At 36.8% G+C, this 19308-nt stretch overlaps 1 protein-coding gene across 2 annotated transcripts in view; it reads left to right on the forward strand.

The window, feature by feature from the left end:
* Window positions 1-19308, forward strand: part of LOC107100308 (protein kinase C alpha type-like) — a 37762-nt gene that overhangs the window by 4641 nt on the left and 13813 nt on the right. For both annotated transcript variants that reach the window (XM_015398750.1, XM_015398749.1), the window contains 8 exons: window positions 8656-8687; window positions 8798-8880; window positions 9553-9664; window positions 10835-10963; window positions 11068-11224; window positions 13052-13253; window positions 14172-14369; window positions 19085-19258. In XM_015398750.1, coding sequence (XP_015254236.1) covers window positions 8656-8687; window positions 8798-8880; window positions 9553-9664; window positions 10835-10963; window positions 11068-11224; window positions 13052-13253; window positions 14172-14369; window positions 19085-19258 — 1087 coding nt within the window. The remainder of the gene's footprint in view (window positions 1-8655; window positions 8688-8797; window positions 8881-9552; window positions 9665-10834; window positions 10964-11067; window positions 11225-13051; window positions 13254-14171; window positions 14370-19084; window positions 19259-19308) is intronic.

Consider the following 19308-nt stretch of genomic DNA (forward strand, 5'->3'; position numbering starts at 1 on the left):
CATACACATACCTATGTATATATGTATTCATATAGATATTTTCTTATCGCAAACACAAACCCCTTAATGTAATCTCTTGTTGTTGTTCTTCTCATAATGTGATTTTTTTTTAAAGTATAGGGAACTGAGATTAATTAGTCAATCCAGTTGACAAATATTTACTTCTTATGACAAAGTTTTTACAAAACATCCAATTTTCATTTTGTTTTTTTTGTCAGTAAAAACTAACACAGTATAGCAATCTTCTTTCTGCTGGTGATAGGTCAGGATGGAGAAGGGCTGTGCTCCTCTGTGCCTTAAAAAGCTTCAAAAACTCTGGTCAGTTGTTTTCTGGCATCGCATTAATCAGAGTTTAAACAGCAGGAGTAGTTTAGAGTAAAATTTGTCACAACTTTAAATTTTTTTTTTATTAAACTCGGAACAAAACCAAGCTTAAACCTTCAAACTATGAATTCTCATTTGGGCTCCTCAAATATTTCTTAAGATAATTTTTCAAATATTTCAAGGAATGACAAGATGCAGTTTTAAACCCTAAACATGAAAATGTTAATTATCTTTGAAATAAAATTGTGCATTTAAAAATGTCTACAAGTTTTTAAAATGTGTTTTCCTTGAGAAGAACTTGACAAGTAATTGCATTATGTAATCAACACTGCTATAAAGTTGAAAAACTGTATTTTTGCTGATAAAGAAGAGCATACCAGTAATAACGTGATTTTTGTGGTAACCAAAAACAATGCTGCAACTTAAAAAAAGGGATCTTGAAAAGTAGGTGCTGTGAGGTAAATAACCACCAAACAATTTACAGCTAACCTCTCCTATGCGAGTGTGTTCAGCAAGCGGGAGACTTCATTGTGGCCATTTGTGTTAGAAGTGCTCGTATGTGTGGACATATGGTGGGGATGTACCATATGTCGATGCAGGGCGCTAACTCTGCCAGCAGCCCCTGGGTATTTCTCAAGACTTCTCCCCAACTGGCTGCTGTCTTTACTAGCAGAAGACAAACCTATTTCAGGGTGAAAGCATCTCATTTTTAACAAGATGTCAGTACAACAGCTCTCAACTGGCTATCTGGTGACCATAGAGTGTGTTTTCTGATTAATTAAAAGATTCTGGTTATAGTATATACTTTGCCAATGCATCACAAAAATCCTGAATGTTATTGGGGAAGTCTAGCAGAGGTTGAAAACATGAAGGAGAAAAAATCCCAATAAACAATTACAGATTAGGGTTTTCTTTTAAGTAAAGCACATGAAGCCAGGCAGTCTATGTTGAGCACTGCAGGTACATTGTGGGTTTAAAGTTTAAAGTAATTTCAATACAAATATACAGGTGGGATAAAAAAATAAAATATGAACCAACTTATTCCCAAATAAAATCAAAAACACATCAGTCTGTTATCAGGAATTATTAGCCAAACAACCTACTCTCTTTCAGGATATTATTCTGTAAATTCCTGCATGATCTCATGGCCCTATGGAGTGAAAAGTAAAGGAGTGAATTTGTGCACCATGTCACAAATAAACAGAATCAATAGAAACATCTTCTCTCCAAGACATAATAATTTCGTAACAAAATTTGTTCGCTTTATAGACAAAATCAGTGATGCAGTAAACGATATATTTATTCTAGCAACATTTAACTAAACCAAGTAAAAAGAAAAAATATATGAATACACTATATCACATCTAAGTCAATATCAATATACAACATTTATATGTTCTTATGACAGATAACCAATATTTAATAATGTCATTAATCATACATTGCCCCATGCTTTGGGAACCATGAAAAACTGACTGCAGTGCTCCCATTGCTTCCTAGTTTCAGATAAACACCGACAATGCTGAACTGCATCACAATTACTGTGACACAGCTCATGTCAATCATATTGGTCGCTTAAATTGGTTGCTCATATCGGTCGCTCATATGGATCGCTTATATTGGTCCGGTTTTACTTATCAGACGATACTAATATGCTTAGAAATAACCAATTTGGTCTGTTATGTAGTAAGGACCATCTGTTGACTACCTTTGACTTCCATTGATTTTATCTCTCTTTGCAGGCTTGATATTGTATTTCTAATGGTATAGTGGAGGATGTTCTTTTTCTTGGGGGATCATCAAAATAAGTGGTCGTCCTAATTGTCAATCATTCTGGTGATATGTATAAGTAAGGCCATACTATGTGCTCATCCCCATTTTCTCTTACCGGTGGTGAGTCTGACATAATGGAAAAATTGCAAATCTCCTTTTGGAAAGTAGGTTTGCATGGGCGATGCAAACAGCAACTTTTAAACAGAGCATGCACGAGGAGAAATGGGCTTGTGCATGTTCTCACACCGGTTCAATAGGCGTTCCCTCTCGGGAGTGGGAAAAGGGTTGTGCATGTGCATTTATTTTAAAACGTGGAGAGGGCACGTCTTTTCAGAAATTCACGAAAATCCTCCACTATACCTTTAATAAACATGCAAACAATACTAAAGTTAAGTAATTATTCATTTTTTTACTGAAATAGTATTTTTGTATTATTTTTTTTCTCATGGTCCAAATATGTTTCCAAGCAAAAGGAATCTCTCTTCATTCTCTGGCATTGCGCCAATTCCTCCTTTGGCAACATTGACCACAGATATTTTTTTTTCAGTAATGTTCACACTTCACTTTCAGAAGCATTGAAAATGTTGAAAGCTGGAAAAAGTTGAGTTTCTGATTTGGGGAATTACTTTACAAATGGTAAATGTTTACATTTGTATCCTCCCCCCATAAAGTTGCATGATTGGTCATTAGAATTTGTTGTGATATTTTACCAGTAGATTATAAATATATTATTAACTAGAACTTGAAGTTGTAGTTAATTTATAGGTCATTCAAAACCAAGGGTAGAACCAAGTAAACATTATTAGTTGAATGATTATTACTGTAACTTGCTTAGTCACCAGGATTCTTGGTTTTTGTCATCCAAGGGTAGATTCCTGGATCGGCTGTTTAAACTCCATTTGTCTCCACCGATTTAGTAAATTAGACTGTGGTTATCAGCAGAGTTATTAATCAACAACTAAAGAAATCTGTCCCTGTTTATTCAAATGTTACTAAGAGGAGGGTGAGTCTGATTTTATTTATAAATCGGTAAATCCACAATAAAGTTAGACTACTACAGGTTAAAATATTGATGTCTTTATTTCTAATAACCCAGGATTAAAGCAAATGTAACATCTATGCAAACACTACAAACTACTGGAAATACAACACTAGGTAGATAACACAAATAATTTGGAAAGAGGTTAAAGGGGGTCTAAAAGTCAGTTCAAAGAATTTTTTAGGGAATGTCCAAGTAAAGTTACGTGTATTTATGCATTCGCTGATGTCTGTTCAAAACAGCAGCAGGTATATATGAGTAAAAATTAATGCAAAGATCTTAAATGCAATTAACAGTGTTGTTTCATTCGGCTTACAGTGGATAATGATGATGAGTCACAAATGCACTAAACAATACAGCACTGCAACAGGATTGTTAGTTTAGATAACACTTGAGAATCAGCTAAGGGCTGGAGCTTTGTGGACAGAAATGCTATCTCTGAATGTTCACCCTAATCACTATATAGGGCACTATTTATATTGGTTAAGCCATTTAGGATGAGTGTCCAAATATCTAGTGGATGAAAAAGTAGTTAACTCGAAATTCCCGACACTGAACCTTTGAAAGTAGTGATCATCCATGGTCACTAGAAGGGAAGATATATCCCAGAATGCTTTGCAAGAGCTCACCTCACAACATATTATGGGATTTGTTGTCACAGCAGCCCACTTTATGTATGTGATGTCCGTGGATGAGTCAGGGCATGCCATATGTTGAGTAGAAGTTCTCTGCTTGCTGCTAAGAAGGGGTCGACATGCTATTTGCAGGATGTTGCTCTGTTTATCCTGACCCAGAATCTTAACATTTTCTCCATAATTTTATTTTGAGGAACAGGAAAAGGAAAGGGTTGGCCAGCTCCCCAATTAAGTGAGAATCTCAATTGTTCAGGAGAAAAATCGAGCTACCTAAGACATCTATACCAGGAGATTTGTCAATCTCCACACACAAAGGGATTGCTGCTAAAGCCAGAGATTTTAATTCTTGTGTCCAAAATGTGGTACACAATTCAACACCACTCAACCAGAATCCAAGAATGGAGGTTGCTACTTGTTAAATGGTTACTTACAGCAATTCTTTCTTACACAACTCATTGAGACATTGAAACTTTTTAAAATACAATATATGTAAGACAACAATCATAGTTTTAGGATATCTGTTTAAAATGAGCAATCAGTGGGCCTTTAGACAGCATCATGATTACAAAAAAAGACTGAATCAACATTTAATTCCAGTCTGTCACCTCTATACAAATATTAAAAGCAGGAGTAATTACGGCTATGATGGTTTCCTTAAAAATTGTTATTGTAATTTTTGTGTTTTAAACAACTAATAAATATGTTTGAATTATGAGTTAGAGCTTCCAAAAATGTTTAAAGTGCTATCAAACAATGAAGGACTGCAGTATTTGCTCATTTTCTAAACATCGTTACAAGAGATCCGCATTTTTATTGTTGAATGCTGCCTTTTTTAATTTCAGCCTTAAGTAACCTTTTTCCCATTAGACCAACATTCGAATACAAAGAACGTGATAAAAATAATTTTATATATTCAAATTTACTGTGTTTTAGTACACACCAAACCAAAAACAAATTACTAAAATATTCTAGGATTTAAAAAAAACATGAGGTAAAGAGCAAGAACCTGTTCTGCTATTAGATAAATGCCATTATATACAAAATATTTTCATCTGTGGTTTAAGTTGCCTTCAGTTAAATGCTTAACACACATTTACATCCTGCTGACAGCATGACAAGGGCAGATGGTGGAAAAGAGGTGGAGCGCTTATTTAAGCATATTCCCTAATGGAAGCATTAGATCTATTAAGTTCCAGTTGTTTCTAGAATTACCAGTTGTAAAATAGTCAAATGAGACAGATAACACCAGTTTCACAAACCCTTTTTTATGCATGTTATTAGCAAAGAATATCAGTAAGCGCTAAAATGCATTCATTTTAAAGATACTACTCTCATATTTGTTGACATTTAAATCTTTTTGCTTGTTTTCCTACTTTGTGTTTTGCAAACAAACATAGTGTTTTCAATCTGACAGTAAAACACATTTATTTCTCCTACAGCTAGTAGATTGCTACTTAATCCTAATACTACATTTTGTCATACACTCTCCAAACTGAAAAAAGAACATCTCTAATGGTTATAGATTTCAACAACCATGTTTTGCTTTTGTGTCAAGTTTAAGACTTGTCCATGCATATATTTGTAATAATAAACTACATCAATTGAAAAATGATTTCAATATCTCCCTCTGGGGGTTTGATCCTCTCCAGTTCAGTTGTTTTGCAAATGCTTTGTAAGGAGTGTGCTGTCTTTGAAAACAGCAACCCTAACAACAATAACTGAGTTAGAGGAACTCTTAAATGCAAGCTCGCTTCACTGAATCCCCAAGCTACAATATCTTTAAAGGCACTGTGTGAATGAGCTCCCAAATTCAGTCTGACAGTCACAAGGCAGACAGGTGAGCTATAAAACTTTTATTTAGCAAAAAGAAAGCTGAATGTGCTGGAAGGCAGGAAGTCACAAATGGAGGAATCAAGAACTAAAGAGAACAGGAATAAAATCTGACATGGCGATGAGTAGTACAAGGTGAAACAAATGCAAAGGCTCTCACATAGAGCAAAGAAACTAAGAAGTATTTAAACTGAGGTGGGATGAGGATCTACATGTTACACGTGAAGTGATCAGCAAACCTGGATTAACTGGAATAAAAGCCAAGAAAGCAAGTTAGAAAATGTAGCCTATATATGAAATATTTGATAAACTGTTTATATTGAACATAATATTAATGACCTCAACTCAGGACGCCATATGTCTGTGGGCAGACTATTTCTTAGACCTCCTTAATCCCACAAACACGTCGTCCATTGAGGAAGCAGAGAATGGGGGCTCGGGGTCCGGTTCTCCGATCTTTGGTGCTGAAGTCACTGAGATGTTAAAAAGCTCCTCGGTGGATGAGATACGCCCTGATTACCTTAAGGCTCTGGATGTTGTGGGTCTTTGTTGGTTAACGCGGCTCTGCAACATTGCGTGGACATCAGGGGCAGTTCCCCTGGACTGACATACTGGGTTGGTAGTCCCTCTATTTAAAAAACAGGACCGGAGGGTGTGCTCCAACTACAGAGGAATCACACTGTTAAGCCATCCTGTTAAGGCCTATTCAGGGGTTCTGGAAAGGAGGGTCCGTCAGATAGTCGAATCTTGGATTCAGGAGTAGCAGTGTGGTTTTCGTCCTGTCCGTGGAACACTGGATCAGCTCTATACCGTCAGCAGGATTCTGGAGGGTGCGTGGGAGTTTGCCCAACCAGTCTACATGTGTTTTGTGGATCTGCAGAAGGCATTCGACCGTGTCCCTTGGGGGGTTCTGTGGGGGGTACTCCAGGAGTATAAAGTACCGAGCACTTTAATAAGGGCTGTTAGGTCTCTGTATGACCAGTGTTAGAGCCTGGTCCGCATTGCCGGCAGTAAGTCGGACTCGTTTCCGGTGAGGGTTGGACTCCACCAAGGCTGCCTTTTGTCACAGATTCTGTTCATAACTTTTATGGACCGAATTTCTAGGTGCAGCCAAGATGTTGAGGGGATCTGTTTTGGTGGCTTTAGGATTGCATCTCTGTTCTTCGCAGATGATGTGGTTCTATTGGCTTTATCAGGACATGAGCTACAGCTCTCACTGGAGCGGTTCGCAGCCTAGTGTGAAGCGGCCAGGATGAGGATCAGTGCCTCCAAATCCGAGACCATGGTCTTGAGCCGGAAAAGGGTAGAGTGCCCAAAATAGTACACAACTTAAGATTTTAAAAAGAGAACTGAAGTATGATATTGATCCATTTTTAGCCCCCTAATAATCAAAAATAAAACTTGCAATCATCTGCTTTTTAGATGTCACGTAATTAAAGATCAAACCAAATACATGGATCTTTCTGGGGCAAGACTTGAAAACTTATGTTTTACAGATGCTGTCAATCCAGTTTGACTGAGCATGAGCTGATTGACATAGAACTGTTAAAGCAAAGCACCTATATAGTTGCAACTGTAAATGCTAAGGCATTTAACTACAAAGTACCAAATAAAATGAATCAAAAGTAAATGCACACTATTTTCATATTTCTGTTTGTACACAATGTGGAAATTATTAATTATTTTCCTTCAACCCTTTCTTCACGTGTGCAGTGCATTACAGGAGTGGCGGCCTAGTTGTTAGGACATTGTGCATGGAATCCAGAGGTTCTGAGTTGGAGCCCCAATCTATTAGACTGCCACTCTGGGTCCCTGAACAAAGTCCCTTAACCCCACACTGCCCTGGGCACCGCACAATGGCAGCCCACTGCTACCCAAGGGGATGGGTTTAATGCAGAAAGATAATTTCATTGCTCTGTACTTGTGACAGTGTAATGATAATACAAAGGTGGAAAAAAAAAGTGTGTAAAATTGACAAGCAGTAGAAAAGTCCAAGGGTTGTTAATGCTTTTTTCAAGGCCTTAGAAAAGGAAAGAATAACAAAAAATACCAAAGTATATCAGCATCAAAACAAAGCAAAAAAAGGGATCTGACAATTGATTATTCAAATGGTCAATTTACAGAGAAGTGATAATTTTTTTTTTTTCAAATGCTTTCATCTTTTCTGACTAAATTAGAGAAGAGATCATTCAAGAAAGATAATTGTTCTTTAAATCTTGAGTGGAAATAATTAACCATGACTTAAAATGCGGTCAACAAACTATGCAGTGAAGTCTTATACTGTACAAATAGAGCATGAATGTAGTTCATGAATGTAGTTGTTCCGTCACCTCCAATGCTTAATAGATTTAAAACTTTTAAACGTGTCTCTGAATAACTGGACTTTTTTTTGCATTTGTAAATTTATGAAAACACTTTTACAAAAAGAGCAAATACAGTTTCCCAGCATTTTTTTTTATAAAGAAGTACTGCACTATATTTAAATATTTGCTCTTCATAGGATGCAGTTCTCTGCATATAATAAATATCTTGTTATTTATCGCCCCCTGCTGGAAAAACATATGAATTGTGATAATACCAGGGCCAAGGAAAGCTCACTCTTTATGCCGATCAAGGATCAGATCACCTTCCGCAACCTCATATTTAATCATGGGAAACTGATTGCAGATCAGTCATTATGGTCAGTTTAAACATATCGTATGATTGTAGCCAAGCTTTCTGCCATGTCTCAAGTGTTTGACTTTCTGAACAACCAGTTCAATTTGATTCAAACCGGGCCAGCTGCTGAATGGACGCTTTGGCCAATCAATGATTTTAATTATTCAATTAAACCTTTGAGGAGACACTGTGAGCAGGCCAGGTCTCTAGAATTAAGTTACTGTGTGCTTCTGTTTGAACAAGTCACAAGATGAGTTTTTTGTTATCGAGTTTCTACAGTGTTTCTGCTTTCTTTTCCTTAATAAAAATTCTTTATATGGGGCTGAACAATGACTTTGAAAACGGAATCACAGTAGATTGTTTCTGTGTCCTAATCCATATTTTATTCTCATCTAGGGGTATCGGCAAACAGGGATTCCAGTGTCAAGGTAGAAATTAACCTTTATTTTTCTGTTTATCTTTTGTTTTTATTTTTCTGATATATCTCTCTGCAAAACTGATAAAAAAATGTCAGGCTCATACTTCCTGTTTTCCCCAGTTTGCAGCTTCGTGGTCCATAAAAGATGCCACGAGTTTGTTACCTTCACATGTCCCGGCTCTGTGGCTGCCCCAAGGCCCGATGTGAGTGTTCCTGTTATCGCCTGCTGCACCTCCATTTATATCATCAAGTTTCCCACCTTTGTCAGGACTTACAGTAAAGTGCACACCCTCATCTACACATTAAGCCATTCCCCTTATTGCCCAAGGCAAGTATGCGTGACTCATTTGTCAATCCAGGCTTCTTCTGCATCTCAACAGTGACATCAATGCTCATGTCATGTCATCCTGCAAGGGGATGCAGAGAGGTTGAGATAGGGACGGAGGGGGGAGATGCAGAAGGGGGGTGAGAAAGACTGATAAGAGTGAGAATTAGACGATAGCAAGAGCAGCCGACTCCTCAGCCCTCCTGTGTGTGGCATCTTGAGGATATTTGGGAGATTTGTCTTTTCCTCAGGAGAAGTGGGGTGACAGCAGTTATTAATAGCAACGATGGAGGGAATACAGTTTGGGAGAGAGGGTGGCGGGGCGGTTATTAAGAGATAAAAATGATTCATTCCTTCCTGCATGGTAAATATACACTGGCCTTGCCTGGATGCACAGAATTTCCTTTCCCGGTGGGGAAATCCAATTTGCATATATCTTCAGTCGCCATTCACCTATCATAAGAGTGAAAACATTTGCTTGTAGACATAATGTGTTATGTGTGAATTCTCAGTTTGTTCATTTTTTGCTTTGTTTGTTTTCTCATTTCAGGACTTAAAGAGTCAGCACACATTTAAGATCCATACTTACTCGAGCCCCACATTCTGTGACCACTGTGGATCACTTCTGTATGGACTCATACACCAGGGCATGAAATGTACCAGTAAGTTCCATCTTTCATTTTGACCCTGTACACAGCAGCCCACAGTGTTGACCCGCAAACTGGAGAGTTTAGTTTCATTTTGGCTTGAAGAAAACATAAAATTCACCTCTGCATCTTTTAAATAAGGGATGGTATAATGCTGATATAACTATCTCAAACTGAGATGAGAATCTTAGTAAAACTGTTTTACTGTATTATAATATTTGTCCAAAGGTTTGTAGTAAATGTTCAAAATCTTCAGAGTGGTTTTATCCTTTTTTCTCTTTAAGCTAAATAATGGAACTTTTGCATAGATTACAGGTATTCTAAAAACAATGATAGAAGTTATATTGGTTCTAAAGCAGACTTCAGCATAAAATTCACTCCACTCTTTGTAGAATAACAGAAGTAGAGCACACTGATATGATATTAGCTGATTTGGTATATTGGTTATCTGTTCCAGGAGAGCCAGCTGCCTCAGAGACAATATCTTTTTTACCAACTGTAGTTTTAAGGCTCTATAACTTCATTAAGAGATTTTTTGCTTCTCATTTAGCTCCAATTCAGCACTAAGTTTTGCCCAACCACATATACATGTATTTTAAAAACACTTTTTTCCCCTTTTTTTGTCAGTAAGGGAAAAGTATAATAGTCTTACTATTTGATCTGCACTGATAGATGGTACACAGCAACAGGCCTGGTAGACGTTATGAGAGACTCTGACTAGGCTGTTTGTTAAGAATCTCAGTAAAAAGACTACAAAGCATGGGAATAATATGGGAAATTTACCTTTAAGAAGTGAAACACGTAGTGAAAATAAAGGGATGTACAGTAGGACAATAAAGGGATTTTCTAGTTCTAGACTTACGTTACATTTTTTGTCATCGTGTCATTTTTATAATTTGAATGACGGAAGAAAATTCAAAACTGGACCTAAGAATTAAGCCTCATAATATCAGCAGCAAATATTGGGTATTGGTTAGACTGTCAAAAATAACCATCATCTGCATCAGCCTTCAAATACTTGTATTCAACTATCCCTAAAGAAAATATGGCAAAACATCAATCAAATTTATTTAATCTAAGTAGTTCATTTTATTTTTTTATACATATATTTTTTTATATTCTTTGTCTTAATATGTTTCTTTTATCTTAGACGAAGTGCTTTGCTTCTATGTTTTGCACAATAAGGTTGTGACATGAACGTCCATCGGCGATGTGAAACCAGTGTTCCCAGTCTGTGTGGTCAGGATCACACTGAGAAAAGAGGAAGAATCCATCTGACCATTAGAGGAGACAAAGAGGATATCTACGTCACTGGTGAGATCCTTGGGGATATGGATCAAAAAACACCTTATATCCAGATAATTAAATATTTATTTTTTTTCTTTTTGTTGTCTATTTATTCTGTTAAAAACCTGAAGTCCGGGAGGCTCGCAATCTGATGCCAATGGATCCGAATGGTTTGTCAGATCCATATGTAAAACTTAAACTGATTCCAGACCCAAAGAGTCACAGCAAACAGAAGACTAAGACCATCCGCTCAACACTTAATCCGGTCTGGAACGAGAGTTTTACCTTGTGAGTCCCCGTGAAATTTAATCCAAGATAGAAACTAAAATGCAATCCATGAAGGATAAAAATCCTATAGAGAATATAAAAATACCGAGATGGATGATTCTAACCTTAAAATATGCTTGTTTTTGGGCATCCTTTATTGTTAGAGTTTCTGTACTTTTTAGTATCTTTTATAGTGGGTACGGAAAGTATTCAGACCCCTTTAAATTTTTCCCTCTTTGTTTACATTACATTTGCTAAAATCAATAAAGTTAATTTTATGTTAATTAATGTACGCTCAGCACCCCATCTTGCCAAAAAAAAAAGCAGAAATGTTACATTTTTTGCAAATTTATTTAGAAGAAAAAAACTGAAATCACATCGTCAAAAGTATTCAGACCCTTTGCTCAATATTGAGCAGAAGCACCCTTAAGAGCTGGTGCAGCCATGAGTCTTCTTCGGAATGATGCAACAAGTTTTTCACACCTGGATTTGGGCATCTTCTGCAATTCTTCATGCAGATCCTCTCCAGTTCAGGTTGGATGGTGAGCGTTGGTGGACAGCCATTTTTAGGTCTGCAGAGGTGCTCAATTGGGTTAAGGTTAGGGCTCTGGCTGGGCCAGTCAAGAACGGTCGCAGAGTTGTTCCCAAGCCGGTCCTTTATTATTTTAGCTGTGTGCTTACGGTCATTGTCTTGTTGGAAGTGAACCTTCGGCCCAGTCTGAGGTCCTAAGCACCCTGGAAGAGATTTACTTCTGGGATATATCTCTGTACTTGGCCGCATTCATCTTTCCTTCAATTGCAACCAGTGGACCTGTCCCTGCAGCTGAAAAACAACCCCATAGCATGATGCCGCCCCCCATGTTTCACTGTTGGGATGTACTGGGCAGGTGATGACCAGTTCCTGGTTTTCTCCAAACATACTGCTTAGAATTGAAGCCAAAAACTTAAATCTTGGTCTCATCAGACCAGATAATATTGTCTCTTAGTATAGGATTCCTTCATGTGTTTTTTTGTTTTTTTTTGGCAAAGTGTATGCAGGCTTTCCTATGTGTTGCACTGAGGGGAGGCTCCCCTGGGCCACTCTGCCATAAAGCCCTGACTGGTGGAGGGCTGCAATGATAGTTGACTTTATGGAACTTCCTCCCATCTCCCTACTGCATCTCTGGAGCTCAGTCACAGTGATCTTCGGGTTCTTCTTTACCTCTTTAACAAAGACTGTTCTCCCGCAATTGCTCAGTTTGGCTGGGCGGCCAGGTCCAGGAAGAGTTCTGGTCATCCCAAACCTCTTCCATTTAAGGATTATATAGACCACTGTGCTCTTAGGGGCCTTGAATGCTACAGAAATGCTTTTGTAACCTTGTAACCTTCTGTCTCTGCGCTCCTTCAACCTCATGATTCTCGTTTGCTCTGACATGCACTGTTAGCTGTAAGCTCTTATATACACAGGTGTGTGCCTTTTCTAATCAAGTCCAAGCAGTTTAATTAAACACAGCTGGACTCCAATGAAGGAGTAGAACCATCTCAAGGAGGATCAGAAGAAATGGACACCATGTGAAATAAATATGAGTGTCACAGCAAAGGGTCTGAATACTTACTACCATCTGATATTTTAGTTTTTCGTTTTTAATAAGTTTACAAAATGCTTTACATTTCTGTTTTTCTGTCAAGATGGGGTGCTGCGTGTACATTAATGAGAAATAAGATTAACCTTTTTGATTTCAGCAAATGGCTGCAATGAAACGGGAAAATGTAAAGGAGTCTGAATACTTTCTGTACCATTGTATGATAGACACTTACATGCCCTGGTGTAAGATACCCCACTTGAGCTTGAGTTTTGGGTTTCCTCAGCTCAGTTCGTGGCAACCAGTGGGACAGGCGTCTGTCTGTGGAGGTGTGGGACTGGGACCGGACGTCCAGGAATGATTTTATGGGAGCGCTGTCATTCGGCGTCAGTGAGATCTTCAGACGTCCTATCTGTGGCTGGTTTAAACTGCTTGCACAGGATGAGGGGGAGTATTATAACATCCCAGTACCGGATCCAGATCTGCAGGTAGGAGGACGTCTGTAGAAGCATGTATATGAAGTATGTAGCATATATATATATTTTTTTTTTTTGCTTAACCTTCATGGGCCAACAATTATCTAGATAATAGATTGTTTTTTTGTAGATTTTTCATCATTTTGATCATTGTTCTCCTTTTTAAAATTAATTCAATAAAAATATGAATTATGAGTTATTTTAGCATATTTTTCTCTAGCACATCTTAGAATATTTACATTCCTTTTGTCCAATTAACATCAAAAACTTATATGTCTTTTATTTTTTATGTATTTTTATTTAATTTGTATATTATATATCCGTTTATATATCTTTCTACTAGCTTTACAAACCTGTAAATTTAGTTTTTTTAGTGTATGCTCAGTCTTCCTAGCAATATACTAAGTTTGCATATATAGCTAGAGTATGTTTGGAGGGTGAACTCACAGGTTTCAAGTCTTTACAACCTCAACTTTTATGTTGTTGTTTTTTTCATTAGAGTTCTCCTACATTGAGAGTTTCTAATTGTTGTATAGTTTACTACTATCTGAGACAGATGATATATAAATAAAATGTACTTTACTTTATTTACTTTTCCTCAGAAAGGTTAGACTCTATTTCTTATTTGGTGACCTGTGCTATTTGGATGTTTTTAATTGTGTTTAGTTGTTGGCTTAAGGGTCAATAATTCATATGCATTCCACCCTTCAGATTTTGGTTTACAAATTTCCATTTTTCTAAATTATTTATACATTTTTGTCACATAAAAAATTAACTTCCTTGTTAGAATTTGCTTCCAGAAGGTTGCAGGGCTGTTTTGAATGATAAGGGGTACAATAGTTTTTTGTTTTCCTTTTTATGGGTTAGTTTTAGTACAATTAGACTTAACCATTCGGTTTTTCTATAATATTTCTCCTTATGATCCTCCAGGAACCTCAGCCAGATGTCACAACACCCTCTCTGCCTCAGGTTTTGGCTGCCCCGGTGCCTGAGCCTTTTCCCCTGGTCCTGTCTCCAACCCCTGTCCCGTCCTGCCCACCCATACACTCTCCAGGTCCTGGAAAAGTCAGAGTGGGAATCCATGACTTCAATTTCCTCATGGTGCTGGGCAAAGGCAGCTTTGGCAAGGTACAGTAATCCCAGCAGATTCAGAGAGGAAATGTCATCCTCTCAGTTCGCAATTGCTGCCTCTCATCCAGCAGCTGCCAATGATGTCAAGGTGGCCAACTGTGCTGAGAACAAAAACATATTTTCCTGGCTTTAAGAATTTCTGCTTTGGTTTTTGACCTTTGGCTAGCATTTCATTTAGATCACTAAAGCTGCTTCTAGAATTGCTAAATGTTTCACTTGACCCTGAGTCTTCCTTCAAACTGGTACATGCTTCAAAGTTTGCTTTCATCGAGGTATTCATTTCAAGGGATGGTCTGTTCTCTCCCTAATTCCCATGTAGATGAAGAAGAAAAATGACATTTCTGTTTTGAGTCCTTTCCCCTCTTCACGAAATCCCCCAGTGCTGTTTCATAACTATCAGAGAGTCCTCAGAGGACAGGAGAAATAGTCTAAACTTACGTAAGACGAGTGAGGAAAAAAAAGAAAGAGGAGAGACGGACCCCGGGGCTGCTGAGTGAGGAAAAATGAGAATGAAACTGACAGAGATGGAAAGAAACAGAGGAGGATTACTGAGCTGCAGAAAGTAGCAAAATGACCGAAAGAAAATTGGATCACACCGGAAATGAGAAAAAGTATGTGTTGCTCTGATTGGTAAAAGTATGAAAGATGATGAGTCCAGTTTTTTGGGGAATATGAGTGAAGTCATGAGACAAAGCAGGAGACACAATCAAAGAGGGACCGCAATGTTTCTCACAGTGGCTGCTCACATCATTTTCTGCAAGAAGCATTTTTTTGAATTTGCATTTTCATATTTATAAAATAGGAACAAGTATAATTTTCGCCTCCATTCAATTTGAAATGAGATACTTTATCTCCAATAACCAGGAACCCCTTATAGTGCAGTTTTGCAGAATTGGTAGAACAGTTTTGAACAGGGATGTCAGTGTATTTCACTGATCCTGACCATATAATTTTTACTAAAAGCAGTATGGGGGTTTCTCAATGGGGAAAATTATAGCGTCATTAACAGTCAGAGCTGCCCACAAGCAGCCAATTTCAATTCTCTTCTCAATGTATTTTTAATGTTTGGTAATAACCAAAGAGTTGCTTTGCTTTTTTTCATTTATGACATTAATGTGTCTGGAAATCTTCAGGCTCGATTTCTCTTTGATTAAACACTTCATTATGCCAGACTGAGCGTACTTCTGTCTTGACAAAGTTATCACTTTTTACACTTTTTATTTACACATTTAAATAAAACTTGAGCAAGTTCCGTCTTTAGATGCATTTATCTCAAAACTAATACAGAGCCTTTTATCTAATAGTACACAGTGAGCTTTTTCACATGTTTTCTTATAACAATCTCAAATCTCTGCCTGTATATTGATATTTTATGTAAAAGACATTTAACTTTCAATTTAGTACTACTTTGTGTCGGACTGAATCATGAAATGCAAATAAAATCCAAAGATAGTTTTGACCTCTTCTCATGAACTGATGAATCAAGGTAAAGTGTAGTAGTCTTCACTCAATTGATCAATCTTAAATCCAAACATATCACAGTTAAATTTAAACTTTATGGACAGCATTGCATTTGGTTGCATTTGTTAAAAAACATAAAATCATAAAGCAAACTCATTATATCTAAAAAGTTGGAAGACACCTCTTTAGATCTTCTTTGGCAGTTATTGCAATCTGCATTTGTTTTCAGATTAATTGATTTTGTTTTTTGCTTTTTGCCGCTATGAGCAAAAGGCTAAACTTTTGTAAATTTCTTTTTCTACCTTGCTGTAGAAGTCATCCTTTCTTCATTTTCTGTGTTTTTGAAAATGTTTCATTCTTGTATTTTCATTAATGTTTTATTGAACTCTTTCCTTCCAGGGAGATGTTCTACATGTCGCTGTTACAAAATTAAAAAACTGTCAAATCAAATTTTGTGATAAACTGCTGAAGAGTTGTATAATACAGAGAATTAATCTCTTCTACTTCCTTATAGTTGTATATCCTGAGGTCAGTTTGAGAGAAGCACAACTATACTCACTCACACTTAGTAGTAGTTTAAATTGGCCAATTAACCCAGAATGCATGCATTTTTGACATTTTAAGCAAAAGTTGTAGTACCTGTAAAGAATCCATGCATGAGAAGGCAAACAATTGAAATTCACACAGAAAATACCTTTTTGTTACGAGGCAACAGTATAAACTGTACAGCCTGTGTTTACTAAGAAAGTGATATAATCTGGTAATATTTGCTTTGAAAATGTCCATTAATGAATAGTTTTCTTCTGCTGAATTTTTCTTAGGAGACTGAATTTATACAGCAGCATACTAGAACATTTGGGCCCAGCTCTATTTCCTGCTAATCTTCCTAAAAGCCTTGTGAAAAGTGTCTTTTATTATTCTGGCCTCAATTTGACCTCAACAGTTTTCGTCCGCTTCTGTGTTTTTTAATCACATTATAAAGCAGGGGAACTGCTCTATGAAAATACTATCATCTTCCATTTTATGGGACTCAATTATCTTACGTTTCACAGTCCCAGGCAGCTATACAGAGTAGCCATGCTTGAGTGTTAGGAGTATTTATGAACCTTGACCTCTTTAAGGAATGGAAGCAGTGAGCAAGCGACAGCCAGCAGCAGCATATTAATGCTTACTATGTAGCAGTGCAAACTGTTTTGTTTTGAAACCATTTTGCTTAAACAACCATGGTTATTTTTTCCACTGGATTTAAAAAGAAGATTGCTCTGAACACACAGGAACACCGGAACAAACACTTTCAAGTCCTGCAAAAAGGAGCAATATTACCTATCCTGCACTTGTCCCTCCTTTAAGCCTCAAACGCAGAAGATGCAGAAGTGACCAAAGAAAGACATATTTGATTTTGTTTCTCTTAAAAATGACTTAAGCTCCAGAGACGAACACTCTTTAAAGCATCTCTCTGTTGAAATTGCATTATTATAAAAGCAATCTCTTAGACTGTTATAGACAGCCAGATTTTTTCCTTTAACTGATTATTTATGTTATATATTCAGGGAGCAGTGGTTAAAGTTAAGATCATAGGGTTTAAATTTATTAAGTGTAATTCACACAAATATGTTTTTCTAACTTGCCAGCATATCAGAAAAAAAAGAATATCACCAACTGTGTTAAAGAGGAGTTGCCGGTTTATGTTTTTAAAGGCTGGCTGTGCATTGCAATATGAACAGTATTATGATACATAAATGATTTCAGTTTGAGTTCAGCATCAGTTTTGAGGAGTTATAGCTGTTTTTATTTATTTTTATATTTGTATTTTACATTGTAGCATGCTTATTGTTGTGTTTTTTTAGGAAGACAATTTTAAGATCTGTCCAGGGACAACAGATGAAAAATAGCCTTTTGGCTAATTCTGGTGCATTTGCAGGAATGCTTTTTAATGTACACTGTCCCTGTCAAATAAATAAATAAATTAAATTAGATTTAAATTTGTTCTACTTACTCAAATTTGCAGGTGAATATTTATTGGAATTCACCACAGTTTCACAATCTGTAATTAAAGAAGACACAATATTTTTTTAAGGACTATTTTTTAGAAAACACTTTTGATGAGAAAACTTTTCTGCAAATACTCAAACATCATTTTTTCATCATTGGAAAAAAAGATGCATTATGTCCTTTATGAGTCTGGATACATTTTCTTTAAAATCATTAGTAAAACCTGCTGCTTATGTTCTGTTTTCTTCTCATGTTCCCACGATGCCTTTTTAGATTTTTAGATCACTGGGGAAATCCCAAAATGCCTTTTTAGATGATGGTGTTTTCATTCCTGCAAGCTGCAGGACACTTCATTTAAAATCAAAACCATTTACCCTTTCATCAATACATTTAGGAGCACACTGAATTTATACAACACCTTACTACATGGGACACCCACCTTGAGGGTACTGTTTCTTCAGTTAGGTTTTCATGCGATCAAATTTGTTTCGCTGTCAAGATTTGTCCATTAAGTGACCCCTAAGATTTTATGGAAGAATCCAAATTCAAATGCAAAGTAGAACTCAGGCAGAAGGAGTGGTGAGCAAAAAAGTCTGTGTTAAATAGTAGCAACTAAGCTAAAAATAATAATATTAATAATAATAACAATAATAATAATAGTAATAATAAAATGAAACTATGGGAGACTATAAAAGAATAAAACAGGATATAACAATAAACTAAAGAAGCCAGGGATCTGGAAAGGATGTACAGAAACACAATAAGGTGTGAGGTACAGGGTTCAAGGAGACATTTGATGGCTATTAAGACTGCAAGAAAAAAAAGAAAATCAACTCAAAGCAATTTAAAACCTAGCTAAATAAACCAAGTATGCAACTTTTAAGATGTTTTTGCAATGAACTTGTGGTGGCCAGAAATAAAGCATGAATTTAATGTCTTGTGGTATTCTTCAATTGCAAGCGATTCATTGTAAATTGTTACTTCTTGCAGATTACTTCATTTTTTAGATTTCCCCTCTTACAAGAAAATAAATGTAAGTCAGTTTCAACCTGGAGACACTCACACAGAGAAAATAGTTGAGAAGACCACGGTTGTTTTGAGTTTGGGATAATTCTTGAATCAGAAATGTCTTAACATGTTAAATGTAATATAAGGTTTTGGATTTGCACAATTTGAGATGTCAAACCAGTTTTTTTTTTTCATTATTCTTCAGTTACAATATCTGACATGATTTCTCTTCCTTTTTTTTTCCTGGTTAGGTGCTGCTGGCAGAGGAGCGAGGCAGCGAGCGTCTTTTTGCAGTGAAGGTCCTTAAAAAAGATGTTCTCTTCCAGGACGAGGACACAGAGAGTGCCCTGGTGGAGAGGAGAGTTCTGGCCCTCCCTTCTCGTCCTCACTTCCTCACATCACTCTATTGCGCCTTTCAGACCGAGGTATGTGTGCATGTATCTGAACCATATTAGTGTTCTTAAATGGTCCATGA

Source organism: Cyprinodon variegatus, unplaced genomic scaffold, assembly GCF_000732505.1.
Source record: "Cyprinodon variegatus isolate N-32 unplaced genomic scaffold, C_variegatus-1.0 Scaffold958, whole genome shotgun sequence".
NCBI lineage: Eukaryota > Metazoa > Chordata > Actinopteri > Cyprinodontiformes > Cyprinodontidae > Cyprinodon > Cyprinodon variegatus.